The following is a 16,730-nucleotide window of genomic DNA, read 5'->3' as shown; positions in this document are numbered from 1 at the left end:
TTGGCAGGTTTCATTTGTCTACATTTTACATTAGATTATAAAAGATGGTGAGAGTCGGCACATTCTTTTGACTTGGGCTGGGTCGCAACGTGATACAGCACTGAATCGGAAAGAAATGATCAATCGGACAGATTACTATGTAGCATAAATAGGTACCAGGATGTCTTTTGGCACATGGGTGTTTCAGGAAGGTGGTGGTGAACACGTAGCGATCGGCTCTGTTCATAATTTTTTTTTACTAATATAACCGGTTATCTCCACAGACGTGGTAAATAACTTAACAGTGAAACTAATTTATGTTTGACATAAAATAATGGTAGTATGAACCAAAAAAAAAATGATAAAAGTTGTTTCGTCAATTCCTGATTTGATCTAAAGTAGTTATGAAAATGGAATGGTATGTTCATAAAGAGAAATTTGATGGTTAGGAATAACCAATAAATAATCAAAGCCAAATGTTGCAGGTGAAATCAATAGAACAGGCATGACACTTATAGTCAGAGACCATATAATAAATTTATTAAATGGTCTCTGTTATAATGCATGGGTATTTTTCGTCTTACATACTAAACCTATTGCAAAATCCTGTCCGTGACATTTTGAACAGTACATTTTATTGAAGTTTGTAGTAGAAGTCGTGATATTTGTTGTATAACGCTTATGCGTGTCCGACATTATGGCAAAAACGTGTGATACATTAGTTTATCGGTTAGTATAAAATGCGCAGGGTAGAGGTCGGTTTGTGATAACGGTTACTGCATAAAGCCTGTTGTTTCGGCGAAAGGCTGAAGCAAACGATAAAACCGACCATGCGTGAGATGTCTTATGGTTTTTCACCAGTTGAACCCTGAGTGTGATTCCGCTGAAACGATTTGTAAAACTACTCCACTCACTTCAATCGTGCTCCGAGGGCATCACAGTATTTGAACAATTTGTTTGTATAACTGCTACATGACGCCAAGAAGAAATCTCACTATGTATGTAGCTAATGACTGATATGAAAACTATTTGCGACTTAACGTGTTGAAATGTGTGGGATTTGATATCTTAATGACACTTTCTCATGAAAAACGGACTTTTGGTGATTTATAGCGGAAAAACACCTGTTGATTTATTCCAATGGAAATATTGTACCAATCTAAAACTGTAATGTGAATGTGAAACCTGTCCTGAAAAGTGATGTGAAAATTGTGTTTAAAGACCGAATGTTCAGTGAAACTGGAATGTTCATTGAAACTGGAAAGACTAACACTGGAATTAGTTTTATATAAAAAAGAAAGCATCACTGATATGAAAACGGCAGAGTGTGTATGCAAACCCGTTTTTGTTCGAATTTTAGGTAAGTTTTATTCATTTATTTGTTTTGCTTTGAGTAATATGTCTTACATGCGAGGACAAAATGTACCATCACACTTAAAGGTGTTGAACTTTGCTATGATGCGATGTTATTTATGCATTACAATTCCATTTCATAGACCATGAACTGGAAATATTCGCTCGAACGCAACTGCTAATGCATTATGAGGCCAAACCGAACGCCTGACTTCTCCTGTTTCTGCGTTTTGGCGTTCAATTTCGAGAGCGTACGGGAACATTGATTCTCTGCGTATATGCTTCAGCGAGCATGACAAGTTTTTCAAAGCAACGTCTCGTTCATTCATTCATTTATTTGAAAACACATTCCAAACGCCATGAATGAGCACGTTTCATAGAGTTAACCCTTTATCTCCTATCATAGATCTGAATAGTGACAGAAGATTACAAACTTATACAAAAGGATTCCTTTATAAGCTAACAAACTTGTTGGCATGTTTTTTGTCACTAGTGAGAGCTGTGAAACACACCTGTATATAGAACGCTTACGATACTAACCGGATCGAGCTATTCAAGGGTTAATGTATAACTTGTTTGTTCACCATATATCGTTTTCAACGGTTTCAATTGATTCGGGATGCATCTGTGAAATGCTATCATTAAATAGTTTACATACTTTCCGTTAAAGAGCGCTTTGTGGAATGCTGAGGTTAAATAGTTTGCCTAGTTTTAAGGGCGTGAATTGAATTCTCTCGTACAACGAAAAAGGATAACTATAATTTTGATGTTCCACAAGTTTTGAAAAAATAAATCCAAAGGTATCAATCAAATTCTCGAACGAAATAGAACAAAAAGATATACTATGGTTTGCTTTAACTATAGCGAAATCGTATCCCGAAACAGAAGGTGAAGGTGAGATAAGCCATACCGTTTGATTAGTATAAGTTTATACCATCTTATATATCGCACAGTCGCAGCTTTGAAAACGAGAATCGTGACATAGATTTCAACAAAAACTACAAGTCATGATGGGTGTATTCTTAAAGACAAAAAAGAAATTGTCCACGTTTCAAGAAGTTAGGTACATTCACATAAGCGATATCAAATCTTGCTGACGTTGGCATGACAAATATCAAAACCTTGGTCATGGACGGCTACCACACTTTGTTAACCTAGCTCACGTTCTTTTTGGCAAAGAAGTCCTCCCCTCCGCCCATAAACTCAACCCTCAAATTAACCACAAGGTAGATTGAAATATTTTCAATAGAACACTGTTTTGGTAAATACTGAGTCAAAGACGATGTGAGTGTGTGATGAATATTCTGTACGTTTGGACAGTTTACTGCTGGTATGATGGAAGATTTTTTTTAACGTTCTAGGATTAAGGAAAGTAAACCAAACATTTACCAAAAAACAGACTCCTACTTTGTTGGATCGTCAAATAGAAATACTAGAAAATCAACCAATAATTAAGGCTTACTGCGAAAAGTTCAAGAGAGAACAGAAACTGAAAAAGACTGAAAGAGATAAGACAGAGAGGGAAAGCAATTAAGAAAGAACAGAAGACATTGGAAGAGAAAACAATTAAGCAAAGGAGAAAGAAAGAGAAGATAGTGAAGAGGAATAGAGGAGAGGACAATCTGGAAATATTTAAGGACACAACTAGGAAGAGACCGTGTTTAAATATCAAGTGTATGGTGGAACTACAGGTGTTAACGCTACCATTTTTGAAAAAAAAATGAACATGACCTTGACCTGTCTAAAGACGATAACGGAGTGCATCTGCAAACCCTGTTATGTTAAACTTTAGGTAAGTTTCATTCATTTATTGTGTTCCATTGAGTAACAAGTGTTACATGGGTGAACAAAATGTGTCATCACACTTAAATGTGTTGTACTTTACTATGATGCGATGTTATTGATGCATTACAATTCCATTTCATAGACCATGAACCGTAAAACATTCACTCGAACGCAACTGCCAAGGCGTTATGAGGTCAAACCGAACGCGTTACTTCGCCTGTTTCTGCGTTTTGGCGATCAATTTCGAGAGCGTACGGGAACATTGATTCTCTGTGTATATGTCTCAGCGAGCATTTCAAGTTTTTCAAAGCAACGTCTGGTTTATTCATTCATTATTTGATACATTCCGAACTCTATGAATGTTCACGTTTCATAAAGTTAACCTTTACCTTCTATCATAGATCTGAAAAAAAAAAATAGAATAAATAAAAAAATAAAAAATAAAAAAACAAAAAAACAAAAAAAAAACAAAAAAAAAACAAAACAAAACAAAACAAAGCAAAACAAAAAACAAAAAAAAAAAACCCCTAAAAACAAACACTCTATATAAGCTAACGAGCTGCTCAAAGGTTAATGTATAACTTGGTTGTTCACCGCATATCGTTTGAACGGTTTCAGTTGACTCAGTATGTATCTGTCTAATGCCATCGTTAAATAGTTTGCATACTTTGCGTTAAAGAGCACTTTGTGAAATGCCAAGGTTAAATAGTTTGCCTAGTTTTAAGAGTGTTAAGAGTCGTTCTTGTGGAATGCTATTGTATTTAGGATACATATGTGGAATGATATCGTTAAATAGTTTAAATAGTTTGATTCATCCCTCTGGAATGCTTGTGCTCATAGGGAGGTGTGTTCAGGAATGTCTATTGTTGTGCTCTGGAATGCTTTGTTCTCGAAGGGAGGAGTAATCCTGAATAGTTTAAGGATTTTAAGGAGTAATCCTGTGGAATGTCTATTGTATTCGTCTGGAATGCTATTGTATTCGTCTGGAATGCTTTTGTTCTCTTAGGAATGCTATTGTCTGTGCTAAACGGATTACTTTTCTCCTACTCAGTGTGACAGTGACAGTTAACATTTTGTTACTGTTCATTCCATTCCCCACATGCAATAAGATATCTGAAGTTCTTACTAATGTAAACAAAAAAGTAGATTTTTTAAAAGGACAGCTGATGTTAGCACGTGTTCTCGCGATACTTTTGCGTTCTTTAACATGTTTTGGGAGGGAAGGCCGCGGTGTAGTATTTATTCTTTCATTCATTCACATATGTACTTCTTTCTTTTATTCTTTTTTCTTTATTTCGTTCATTCATTCACATAATTCTTGCTCTTAATTCTTACTATAATTCATTCATTCATTGTAAAATTCCGACTGATACAATAAACTGGCCGAAGTTCTGTTAAACCAGGGATAATCTACAACGTATATACTCTATATAGTCTCCCTGGTTAAACACAACTGAAGCTGCAATGGAAATGAGCAAAGTCACTGTGTGCGTTGGAGCATGACGAGGCACACGTTAATAAGTACAAATGGTAAAGAAAACAAGCGAGTGACCAATCCCTGTTGTAGAGTACACAGGGGCTTGTATCGCTTTGAAACGGCGTTCGAAAGACATATAGATGTATAGACCCTACCCTAGTACTATATAAAGATCCGCACAAACAGACTCGGGCCATCCGATTGGCCATTTCCACTGTATATTTTGTTTCCAACCAGTCGGATGGCCCGTGTCTGTTTGTGCGGATCTGCTCAGTTCACTTGAATGTCAAGGTCGCTTATGGCCGACATGTGAGTAGGATTGCCGGCTATTTTGGTGAAAATGCTTGCTTACTGTCGAAAAAATGACATGTAGATGTTGTAATAAGTTTTCCGACCCTCGGAATACCGCGGCCGATCGAATCCAGCCCAGCGCTGGTGCTGCCAACGTGGCTGGAATAAATAAACGAATTTAAAAGGTGAGTTTTCGCCGTATTGGGTGATCCATGATTTTGGCGTGAAATTGCGGAGGTAGCTGTTTGCGATGATTCGTAGCGTATAACTTTTGAAAGAATGATCCGATTGTGACCATTTATAGCTCATTTTGTAGGGAAATCATCTGGCTTTCGATCCGTTGGCCTCGATGGGGCCTTAAAATATTTTACGCGGTAACATGTAACTTTGATCGAGGAGGGGGTGGTTTCCTCGTTACATCCCTTTCCTTTTATATAGTACTAGGGTAGGGTCTATACATCTATATGTCTTTCGAACGCCGTTTCAAAGCGATACAAGCCCCTGTGGTAGAGTATCCCTGGTTTCGGGTATGACGGGGGGGCGTTATGTCAACTAGCCAGTTCAACACGTTCCTCGGATATAATAACATCTTTAATAAATATGAGATTTCAGTGCATCTGCCAGTCAAAGGAGTGATAAATAACTATATAGGCTCCCTGGTCAAAGTAAACATTTTTCAAATGTCTAAACTTAGAATGCAGGCGACTAGCCGTGAGGATGCGTACGCATTGTGCAACATTCAGGTCAGGACTTGCCCACGGCTATTTATAGATCATAGGGTAAACACTTGAGAGTGTAGGATGCCATTTTCTGTTTGTGAGGCTTGACATGAGATTGTTACCCTTTCTATGGTCTTTTACTTAACTAATCATCTCATTGGAATTGCATGTAAGTATGTAGTATATTCTGTAACATGAAACAGTCTAGATAAGAGGCCCAATTGTCTCTGATTAGACGAGGAAGTAAAAAGGAGAGAACCATTACAAATGCACAGGGGCTTGTAACGGTGAAAACTGCTATCAAGGTATATACTGTCCCTAATGGGGTATTACTACAATAAAAAATGGGTAGTAATATCCCACTGGGGTCAAGATATACCTTCATGGCAGTTTTCAGTGTTACAAGCCCCTGTGTATATACATGTATACATGAAGATTCAGTGTATGTGTGTGTTCCATACTTATGATACATTAAATTTTTTCAGAATATTATGTATGAGTCCATTTTTCCTTTTTAGTGATCATGAGGAAACTATCAGAAAATCAGATATTTTTATTTCTTTTCGCCAGTACTTGTTTCACAATAGTTTTATGTAGCCTTACATCTTCTGACAAAAATCTTTATATTCACAGGATTGGTAAAAATATCTCAAGAAGTTTCAATTCTTCAGTGTATCTAGGGTATGACTCTAACTCTGACATTTCTGCCCAGTATGTTCAACACCTCACCTAATGTTCCAACAATATTCTGAAAGTGTGAAACTGTCTCAAAACCATACACAACCAGTGAAGGATATTGTGAACAAACCACTCAGGGTGCTTGTTGCTCAACACCTGAATGTGAGATTCATCAACTTGCCTTGAGAGACTTACCATGGGCAACTTGGTAACAATTCTAACATTATGTGACCACCATAGGCTGTTCGACACCTATTCTAACATTGTGTCTCCTCCATTGAAAACAAATTCCACCTTATGTGACCACCATAGGTTACTAGGCAGCTGTTCTACCCTTGTGTGACCACCATAGTTTATAGGCTCTAATTCTAACCTATGTGACAACCAATTTTAGGCCAACTGTTTCATAAAACTCAATCTTAAATTACATCCATTCACACATCAATGTATTGAGTTGTGATTAAGACAACAACTTAAGTTAAGAACTTAGATATATATCAAGAAACATTACATTTAGTAACAAATGATTATCTGAGAAACTGGTTCCATATTGACAGGATTGTTAAATTCAATTCACTTTGTTAAGTTGTGAGTTGCTTTCAACTTAACAACTTAAAAACATTATGTAAGCAAACAGTGCCTTAGATTGATATGTTGTATTATACAAAGATTTAATATTTCAAAAACTATTAAACGGCGTGGGGGCTTTAACCAGGGGGCAGAATGGAAAGGGGGCAGATAACGAGGGGGCAGAATGGAAAGGGGGCAGATAACGAGGGGGCAGCTAGGCTGAGTTAGCATAGACCCCCAATTTTAACATCAAGGGCACTTAATATTTTCAGGTCATCTTCTCACCCCAAGGTGACATACAGTTCTTGCTTGTTTTGTGGCTACAAGAATAAGATATCTTGAAAGTTATTTTGTAGGAGAGGTGTCTTGAAAAATTATTCTTTAATGTTGTCACAATTTCTGTTTCAGTGATTGTCCATTGATCCTATCAAGCCATGGCAGCAGCCTCTGCTGAGTATGTGATTCTTGATATGAATGCTAATGGGGACTCCAAAGCAGGAATGAGAGATAAAAGAAAGCAACACATTGCAGATGTGTTAATATCAGAAAGCCCTCTGGTGGTTTGCGTACAAGAATTTGACTGGGTGGATATTCATTCAAAGGGATGGAAAGAGTTTGATGTTCCGGACCATTTTCAATATGAAGGTCACAAAGAAGCAGGTTTCATTTTTGATACAAGGGAAATCACATCCTTTAGGATTGACAACAAAAGATCGGTGCGAAATATGTATGACAACATGGTTTTAAGAAGTGACATGGCCTCAGACTACTTTGAGCTGCCAAGACTTTGCATCTATAAAATAAAGAGCAAAGGGGCTCCTAATTTTGAGATCCTCTGTGCCAGTTGGCATGGCCCTCATAAGGTTTCTTTTGAGAAAAAGAAAAAGACCCTTGACACTTTGGTCAAGTTTCTTCTGAAACTGAAAGTGGAAGAGGAGAATGTTCCAGTCTTGCTTGGGGGTGACTTCAATATGAAGGCATATGATGTGAAGAGAAGACTACCTCAGAATGGCAGTCTGATGCTAAACACGCCAGATGACTCGTCGAAAGATATGTTTATCATGAGTTCTGATATAGAGCAAATATTCAGCATTTCAAAAGTTCACACCCTGAAAAGAAATTCAGCATTTGACCATATGCATTTGGAAATAAATTTGAAAACAGCAAATGACACTAACGTTGAGGAGCAAATTAGGTATAACCAAGACATTTTGAGTTAAAAAGTTTATAAAATATTTGATAGAAATATAAGGAAAAATTGAAGTTAAGTTAGGAAGGGTCAATGTACTGGGAAAGTGCATTGACCAAGTAATCAAATTTTATGGATTCACTTTTCCCAGGGGAAATGGCAATTTCTCTGAAGTAACATAAACTAGGACTTTATAATTCTACATGATTAGGCGGATGGACATTCGGATACTAATGGTCAGTTTGTCAATAAAAGGGACACGCAGATGATTGGAAATAATTTGTTTAAGAATCTTCTGGTGCCTACCAGTCGGAAATATTATTTGATATTCTGTCAGATATGTCAGTGTTTGGTTGATGGATGGCTAAAAGTTGATTAACGAAGATATTTTATACTGGAAGAATTTGATGGTACTGATAAAGTCTCGGAAAGGGACTAATGAAAGTAACTAATTATTAAGATTGGGTATGAGTCATTTTCGTATGACGTAGGACATTATTTCGGGGGGAGGAGCCTAAATTGTCACGACTTCTATTTTGTTAGTTGTCCGGTGAGTGGTGCGCGATTCTGGGCCCCACCGTTGACTTGAGAGGTTCTCTCCGTATATTGAGAGAATGGCTCAGATGAACTTATAGTATCAGAAGTTGTGCAAGAGACCAACAAGTTCTTCCAGGACATTGTAACTAATGTCGTGTTTAGACCCGAGTCTAGGAAATATTTGAGGACCTTTGTTTGTGAAAAACATAACCAAAAATAAAAGGACTTGAACGCCAAACTGGACTTTTCCTTGAGTATACCGTCTGACTACATCATCCCCAGACAAAGAGTGGAGGAAATACAGATTGCCTAGGGAGAAGGGTATAACACCCCGACACCCTCAGGTAACAGATGGTGGAGATGCTTCAAGTTCTCTGTACCATGCTCAGGTTTTTTCCTGTTGTGTGAAATGTTATGATTTTGTTGGACTAACAACTCCAAGATGAAAGGTATGTGAACTGTTTCTCCTGCTATGGGTATGTGCTATGTGGATCTGGAAGAAACTGTTGCCATTCATGGGAGGTTATGTACTGAAAAGGGTGAATTTCACCTTCATCAGTGTGAACATATCTCCACATGCCTGATAGTGAACAGTAACTCTATGGGCATCGGGACTTATTGATTTCCTGGACAGTGTGGTCACTACCAGAACAGTGTTATTGATTTCCTGCTGTTGGACAGTTTCAGCGGGACAGACCCCACCCAAGCAGACTACTTGTGTGATTAGTAACTTTCTTCTGTGTTAACTGAATGTTTAGTATGTGTTCTGTGAAACTCTGAATCTGACTTTTATCTAACTTTGTGACTATTGTTTGTACCTATTATGTATATTTCATGTCATCTGATGATAAGGGTACAGTAGTTGAGTGTTCTACTCCCATTAACCATACTGATGCCTCAATTGATCTGCCAGCATTCTCACCAAGTTTCACTGCTTTAACTGGTCATGTTGATAGCTCATGTTAGGTTGTAGATCTAAATCTTTGGCCCTTAGTCACATCAATCTAGAGACATTTTATCTAAGTGAATCAGGGAAGACCAGTGCTTGGTTGAAACATAATGAAACGTTTATATCTCTGAACAATTATTCAGATGAGGGCAAGAAGGGAACTTTCAATTTGCAGGAAGATGGTAAAGCATTCAAATCGTTCAAGGCAAAAGACTTTGACAATGATTCATGGGAGTAAGTAAAAGCTGCTTTTCTTGCTAGGTACATGCAGAATTTTGTGAAAATGTATGATAGCTCAGATAGATTGTACAGTAGGAATCAGAAGGACTCTGAGAACTTTGAGGATTTCATAAAAGATCTAGAACATGAGGCCAGAAGTCTTAATCGGCTTGACGATAACTTTGTCCAGGATGCTGTGATCGGGAACTCCAAGCATCAGATAAAGCAGTTTATCTTGACAAGGCCTCACAGGTAAACTTGTGGAGCTTACTGAGGACCTTGAGGGAGAGATACTGTTCTTGACTTTGAGGGAGAACTCAAGGGATCAGAGGAACAATTCATATGGACAGCATAGTGCTACTCCTTGCCGAGTAGCATTGCTGAGTGACATTCAGGATTTCAGCCTCAAGAGCCTAGTGGAACACAGAACTTTTATTGCTCTCAGGGACAGAAACCAACGGCTCTGTATCAGATGTTTCAGTCCATAGACAGAACTTGGTGCCGTGGTACATGTGGAGGGTACACAGATGCCAAATCCTAAGAGGATATTCAGAGGTTGCGGTAGGACACATTTTAGTATGTCTGAGTGCACTGCTGAACTATTACGGTTATTATATTAAGTTATTGATATGGTAGGAAATTAAGACTACATTAGGTGATTCTCAGTCAAACTTCCACCAAAGTCACAGTGTGATACTAAATGCTGACAAATTAGCACAAATTAACAAATAATGGTGTTTACAGCAGTAGGCACAAATCTACAACTGAAGATAATCCAGAGCCAGATCCCAGTAAGATTAAGATGGTGATTTGAGTGATGATGTTTTCACATGTAGTGGTTAAGATTCAGGGTAATACAATGTGCTATGTGACTCAGGTGCTAGTTTGAGCTGCATGAAATAAGATGTTTTCTTATCCAAAAAGAGTGAGAACACATTTCCTATTACAAAACAAGTTGCCAGGACATTGGTTGGAGCGGATAAAAATCAGTTAGATGTAGTAGGTATATCTTAAGAATTGGTCAGGAATTTCATGGCCACTCAACATTAACTACAGGTATTGTTAAGTTTACATTTTTTTCGAAGAAACAAAATTGCCATTGACATAAGTCGCAATAGACTGACTCAGAAACTTATACTTATGGATTTGGAATGGCAGAGTTCATTGCTTGTTCTTTTAGCAAATAGTGTGTCCAGTACAGACACACTATTACATGTTTATGTGGATGACCTGAATATAGAATTAAGGGTTTGTGAACCAACTGAGTCCATTACAGAATCTTTACATGTGTATGGTACTAGATGTATTACTTCACCTGAAAATCAAGTTGAATCATTCAGATGGATGAATGCTACCAGTCATTAAGTCATTAAAATACTCACTTAGGCAGTTATAAAGGTAAAAGAGAAAGTTGTCTTGGATAATATGTACAGTGAGACCAGTACAGCAAACACACTCTACAAGTCAAAGCAGGTAACAGTTCTTTACCTACTAGTCATTGTGTAAGAAACTATGTGATATGTCCCAACATGGTTTTGGCTATGCACCCAGGTGCACTAGGTACTTGCCTCCATGTTGGATACACAAAGTGACCTGTCTTTACAGGATGGTTCACCAAGTGACGACTCATCCTTCTGAGTAGCCAGTTGGTGATGCAGGTGGCAATGTCATATTGTTTAATAATGAACACATAAACACCATACATGTCAGTGATGACATATGCATGTCAATAGGTATGACTACAGGTGAGAGTTTAGGTATGTCCACAGGTATATCATCAGGTGTTGCAGGTGTATTAATAGGTGATTTGCTTTAGACAAGTAAATCCCAGGTTGTACCACAGGTGCAGTTACTTGAATCTCAGTATGACAATATAATAGTTACGGCAGGTGAATAACACTTTTCGTAGCTGACGCTGACATGACGGTCAAACTATAGAGTGAGTCTCAGTTTTTGTAGATATTAAAACGGTTAAGGGAAACTCTATCAAATTTGTCAGGGACTGTGGTATGAAACCAGTAATGCAACGGATAGCAGACAAATCAAAGCAGTAGACAATGCATGTTGTATCACACGGGTAAAATGCACAAGGTCAGTTATCTAGATGTCTTAAAATGTGAAATGGTCCTATGGAATTTCTTCCAGCAGAAATAGTGGAGGATTTCCACATCAGAAAGACAATGAAGGGAAAAACAAAACGGAAGCACAAGTCCAAATGATAGAATTCCTGATCAACATGTTCCTAAACTCCGAGTATGAGATAGTTATACTTATTTTTTGAAGTCCCAATATTATTATGACGCGTGTCAGTCTATATGGGTACCCAAAGTTATGAGAAGTGATATGGAAAAGTCGCGGAAGGACGTGCCCGCGCACACGAGTATTGATGTATATGAAGCAGAGGGACATGCCTGCATTTATGAGAATTGATGTATATGAAGCAGAGGGACATGCCTGCATATATGAGAATTGATGTATATGAAGCAGAGGGACATTCCTGCATTTATGAGAATTGATGAATACGAAGCAGAGGGACATGCCTGCATTCGTGGTATATATAAAAGCTCAAAAGAGTCTAGAGATGACTGACACTCTCTAGTGTGGGGTAGATGAACATCTGCCTCAGGTTTCTGAACGATGAGGACAGTCGAAAGACTAACGATGAATTCATTCGGGACGAAGGACGGAGTGTCGATCTGTCTCGTAGCCTGGGTGAAGACCTATAAATCGGTCGTGGAGTGTAAGCGGAGGCCAATTACATCGATGGGTGACAATTTTTTTCTAGCCTGGTCAGAGGCAGTTGTATATGAGAGGTACAGGACGTACAGAGGATTCAGCTGAATATAAGTAGAATAAAGTGGTTGGTAGACCAAGACAAGGGACTAACATAGGAAAGATTACTTATGACCGGGACTAAGTGAGAGAGTGAACAAATAAGCTTGATATAAGAAATTTAAGGAGGCCTCTATTATGAAATGTTTGACAGACTCACGAGTACCACATGTTATTTTCTCATGAACTAAGACTGTGTGAACGGTGTAACGGTTCTTCGGTTAATTGAATGTTCCAAACATTACTCATGGGATGGTAATATGTTGTATAGGACATTGGTGACGACCAATTGGGATTGTTGAATATTCCCTTATTTGTAAGAGACATTTGCATATTAATGAGGAGTGGAACAAAGTATTTGAAACAGGAGCTTACTCAGATGTTTGTGTTCTACAGGACCCTTCGGCTTCACGTTTAAAGTGATGATGATACTACTGACGATGTGGAACTCAATACCACTGACAACTTGTGTACCGGATACCTATCGATTTCACTGGGGTACTATCTTTAGTCAAAGGGGAGTGAGTTATCTTTATGCACCAAACTCCACAGTATCTTACATTGGTAACAGAATTTCATGAAACTATAAACTTCCAAAGGATAAGAATACTTAAACACTACACAATTTCGAAGGTATATTTCATCAGTCAGGACAGTACTGTTTATGTCACAATGATGCTCACTGCAACATCCAGTGACAAGACCACTTAACCATATCAAGTAAAGTCATTCCTGTGAGTATTTTCTTTTAGTCTTTGAGAGTTGTAAAATTAGTGGAAGAGAAAATAATAATTTACCTACACTCAAGTGGTCATCTCTCTACTGATAACTAGACTCTGATAGGGGACATGCTATGGCTATTATAAACTTCATATCTTTTATATGGGCACTTAATTGGACACATTATTTCATTCATGTTCGTTTCACTGATACATGGACATGAACTGTATCCAGTACTTATTAATGAGTCAGGTAGACTTTCTGCTCCATCACCTTGTGTAACAGTAAAGAAAGAATACATAAAGTTAAATTCTTGTTAAGTTTCTTTAAAACAGGAGAACATTGTAATGATTTCAGCACATGTGACTTAGAAAAGAAACTCACTCATGATAACATAAGTGAACTCAGACATACTAGTGTCCTCATGTATTAATTATTCCATATTGTATTTAAATGTTGCATGCTTTGTGAATTTATAATCCGAATGTGTAAAATGGTGTTGTCAAAGTTTTGTAGTCTTTGTAAAAAGAAAAATGAGAAAATGTTCAAGAGTCCAAACAAGAATTTTTACCTGCTTTTCGATTTATACTGACCTTACAACACATCTGCATTGGCTATGTTCACTGGGTTACTGTTTCAAGGTTATTAATTATTAAATGACTGTTTCGCTTCTCAGATAGGTACAACCAAAGACAGATCCTATCTGAGACATTTACTTGTATTTTGGCATTTTAAGTTTTCGGGTCCTCAGATATATAGGTACTCTGTTAATATTGTATAATTTATGTATATCTCAATCTTTGCTATTGCTATGGATATGATGTTTATATGTGTATGATGAAACTTAAGCCATTTATCAGTCGCATGGGACATGCTCTCCAACAGGAGGGGCATGTATAACCAAGACATTTTGAGTTAAAAAGTTTATAAAATATTTGATAGAAATATAAGGAAAAATTGAAGTTAAGTTAGGAAGGGTCAATGTACTGGGAAAGTGCATTGACCAAGTAATCAAATTTTATGGATTCACTTTTCCCAGGGGAAATGGCAATTTCTCTGAAGTAACATAAACTAGGACTTTATAATTCTACATGATTAGGCGGATGGACATTCGGATACTAATGGTCAGTTTGTCAATAAAAGGGACACGCAGATGATTGGAAATAATTTGTTTAAGAATCTTCTGGTGCCTACCAGTCGGAAATATTATTTGATATTCTGTCAGATATGTCAGTGTTTGGTTGATGGATGGCTAAAAGTTGATTAACGAAGATATTTTATACTGGAAGAATTTGATGGTACTGATAAAGTCTCGGAAAGGGACTAATGAAAGTAACTAATTATTAAGATTGGGTATGAGTCATTTTCGTATGACGTAGGACATTATTTCGGGGGGAGGAGCCTAAATTGTCACGACTTCTATTTTGTTAGTTGTCCGGTGAGTGGTGCGCGATTCTGGGCCCCACCGTTGACTTGAGAGGTTCTCTCCGTATATTGAGAGAATGGCTCAGATGAACTTATAGTATCAGAAGTTGTGCAAGAGACCAACAAGTTCTTCCAGGACATTGTAACTAATGTCGTGTTTAGACCCGAGTCTAGGAAATATTTGAGGACCTTTGTTTGTGAAAAACATAACCAAAAATAAAAGGACTTGAACGCCAAACTGGACTTTTCCTTGAGTATACCGTCTGACTACATCATCCCCAGACAAAGAGTGGAGGAAATACAGATTGCCTAGGGAGAAGGGTATAACACCCCGACACCCTCAGGTAACATAGGAGTAAGGAATTGTTAACAGGGCACAAAGAGCCACATTTATGTTCTGAAGAAACATTGTCGCCAAGGAAGAAGAAAACATCGCTATCAGAGGTTGAATCCAAACCGAAAACTGAAGGCCAAGAAAGAATAAATGAGGCAGAGGGTGCAAAAAATAAGACAGTAAAGAGTGCTGAAGAAACATTGTCACTAACAAAGAAGGAGGCATCACCAAACTGAGAGCTAAATTGTACTGCCTTATGACAGCAGTCTGTCTGTTAAAGAACAAATCGTGATGACAGTCTAGTGCTTTATATTGTGATGCTCTCAAGGGTTCACTCTCACTTAGACAGTCCAACCAAAGAGGCCTTGTTAAAACAACATTGCACTATGGTGAGGTGAGAGATACAAGACGAGTTAAAATCACTTCACTAATGTCACTAATTGAGCATTTCCTGAAATTTGCATCAATATCAATACCAAGTCAATGTATCTCACCTTGATACAAATGTCCCTAATGTCACCAATTGAACATTTCCTCAAATCCTCAAAAAATATTCAAATAATACCATATCAATGTACATGTATGTCATGTTTATACAAGTTCACGAATCTAAAACACTATCAAAACGCTAATCCGTTAGCCAAATCCCACTCTTGCTATGTGAGGGACCAGTTTTGACAGAATCTGGCCATGTGAGAGGACACCCTCTCAAGTGGACTGTTATATTAGTCATTGGCTACATGGGACCAGCGTAAACCAGAATCCCTACAAACAATGGTGTTATTGATTCGAATGTATTTGGGAACATTTAATAGCTAATGTGCATCCCTCTCCATCTGTATGGAGGTGTTCTGATTCAATAATGTATGTAGAGGACTCAATCATAAATGCACTATGCTACTCTGAAAATAAATAATTTATTGTTATCAGCCCTCAAAGAAGCTACCATATAAATTATTCCCCACAAAATATGTTCTAATGACTTCAACATTAAATTAAAAGGTTCAACAGAATTAATGAAACATTGCATTAAATTGACTCTAACAGTAAACACCAACAACAATGCATGCAACAGTTTTTGATGTACAGAGCAATTCCTTACATTCTACATTATAACATATGGTAAGTGTTCTCTGTTTGGAAGCTACTTGCCTTGAAGATTCAATCATCGATTTCAGGGAAGACTTATATTGCAATAATAGGAAGCAAAAGTGAGTGCATATGTCCAAGTATGTATTATACTGTACTGTCGAAAATATGACATTGTGCCTTTAATTTGAATCCTGAACTATGCTGAGGGATTATTAATTTTTTTTGTTTTTAACTTGAAAATGAAAAGAAAGTCAGTGAGTGAGTGAGCAATATTCCAGCTACATGGTGTAAATGGTCTGTAAATGATCGGGTCCGGACCAGAAAATCCAGTGATCAACACTATGAGCATTGATCTGCGCAATAGGAAAACCGATGACATGTGTCAACGAAGTCGGAGAGTCTGACAAAACGATCCTGTTAGTTACCTCCTATGACAAGCAGAGTCGCCTTTTATGGCAAGCATGGGTTGCTGAAGACCTATTCTCCCCTGGATCTTCATGGGTCTGCAAAACAAAAGAGAAGTCTGCAATGAGTGGTAGAATGGAGTGGTGAATGGGTCCTGAGAATCTAGCCCCACAGAA

At 37.7% G+C, this 16,730-nt stretch overlaps 1 protein-coding gene across 2 annotated transcripts; it reads left to right on the top strand.

Moving 5' to 3' along the window:
* The first annotated feature begins 4,879 nt into the window (after positions 1–4,879).
* On the top strand, positions 4,880–15,381 carry LOC137278463 (uncharacterized). Of its 2 annotated transcripts, none has more exons than XM_067810795.1 (3): positions 4,880–5,070; positions 7,261–8,047; positions 15,077–15,381. In XM_067810795.1, exons 2-3 carry the CDS (start codon positions 7,287–7,289, stop codon positions 15,291–15,293), a joined length of 978 nt encoding a protein of 325 aa, XP_067666896.1. In that variant the 5' UTR covers positions 4,880–5,070; positions 7,261–7,286; the 3' UTR covers positions 15,294–15,381. The 2 variants fall into 2 exon arrangements, with proteins under 2 accessions (XP_067666896.1, XP_067666895.1); XM_067810794.1 differs by lacking the exon at positions 4,880–5,070 and adding an exon at positions 5,657–5,773.
* Positions 15,382–16,730: the final 1,349 nt, after the last annotated feature.

The sequence above is a fragment of the Haliotis asinina genome, chromosome 3 (assembly GCF_037392515.1).
Source record: "Haliotis asinina isolate JCU_RB_2024 chromosome 3, JCU_Hal_asi_v2, whole genome shotgun sequence".
NCBI lineage: Eukaryota > Metazoa > Mollusca > Gastropoda > Lepetellida > Haliotidae > Haliotis > Haliotis asinina.
This window is presented reverse-complemented; position numbering and strand designations above follow the sequence as displayed.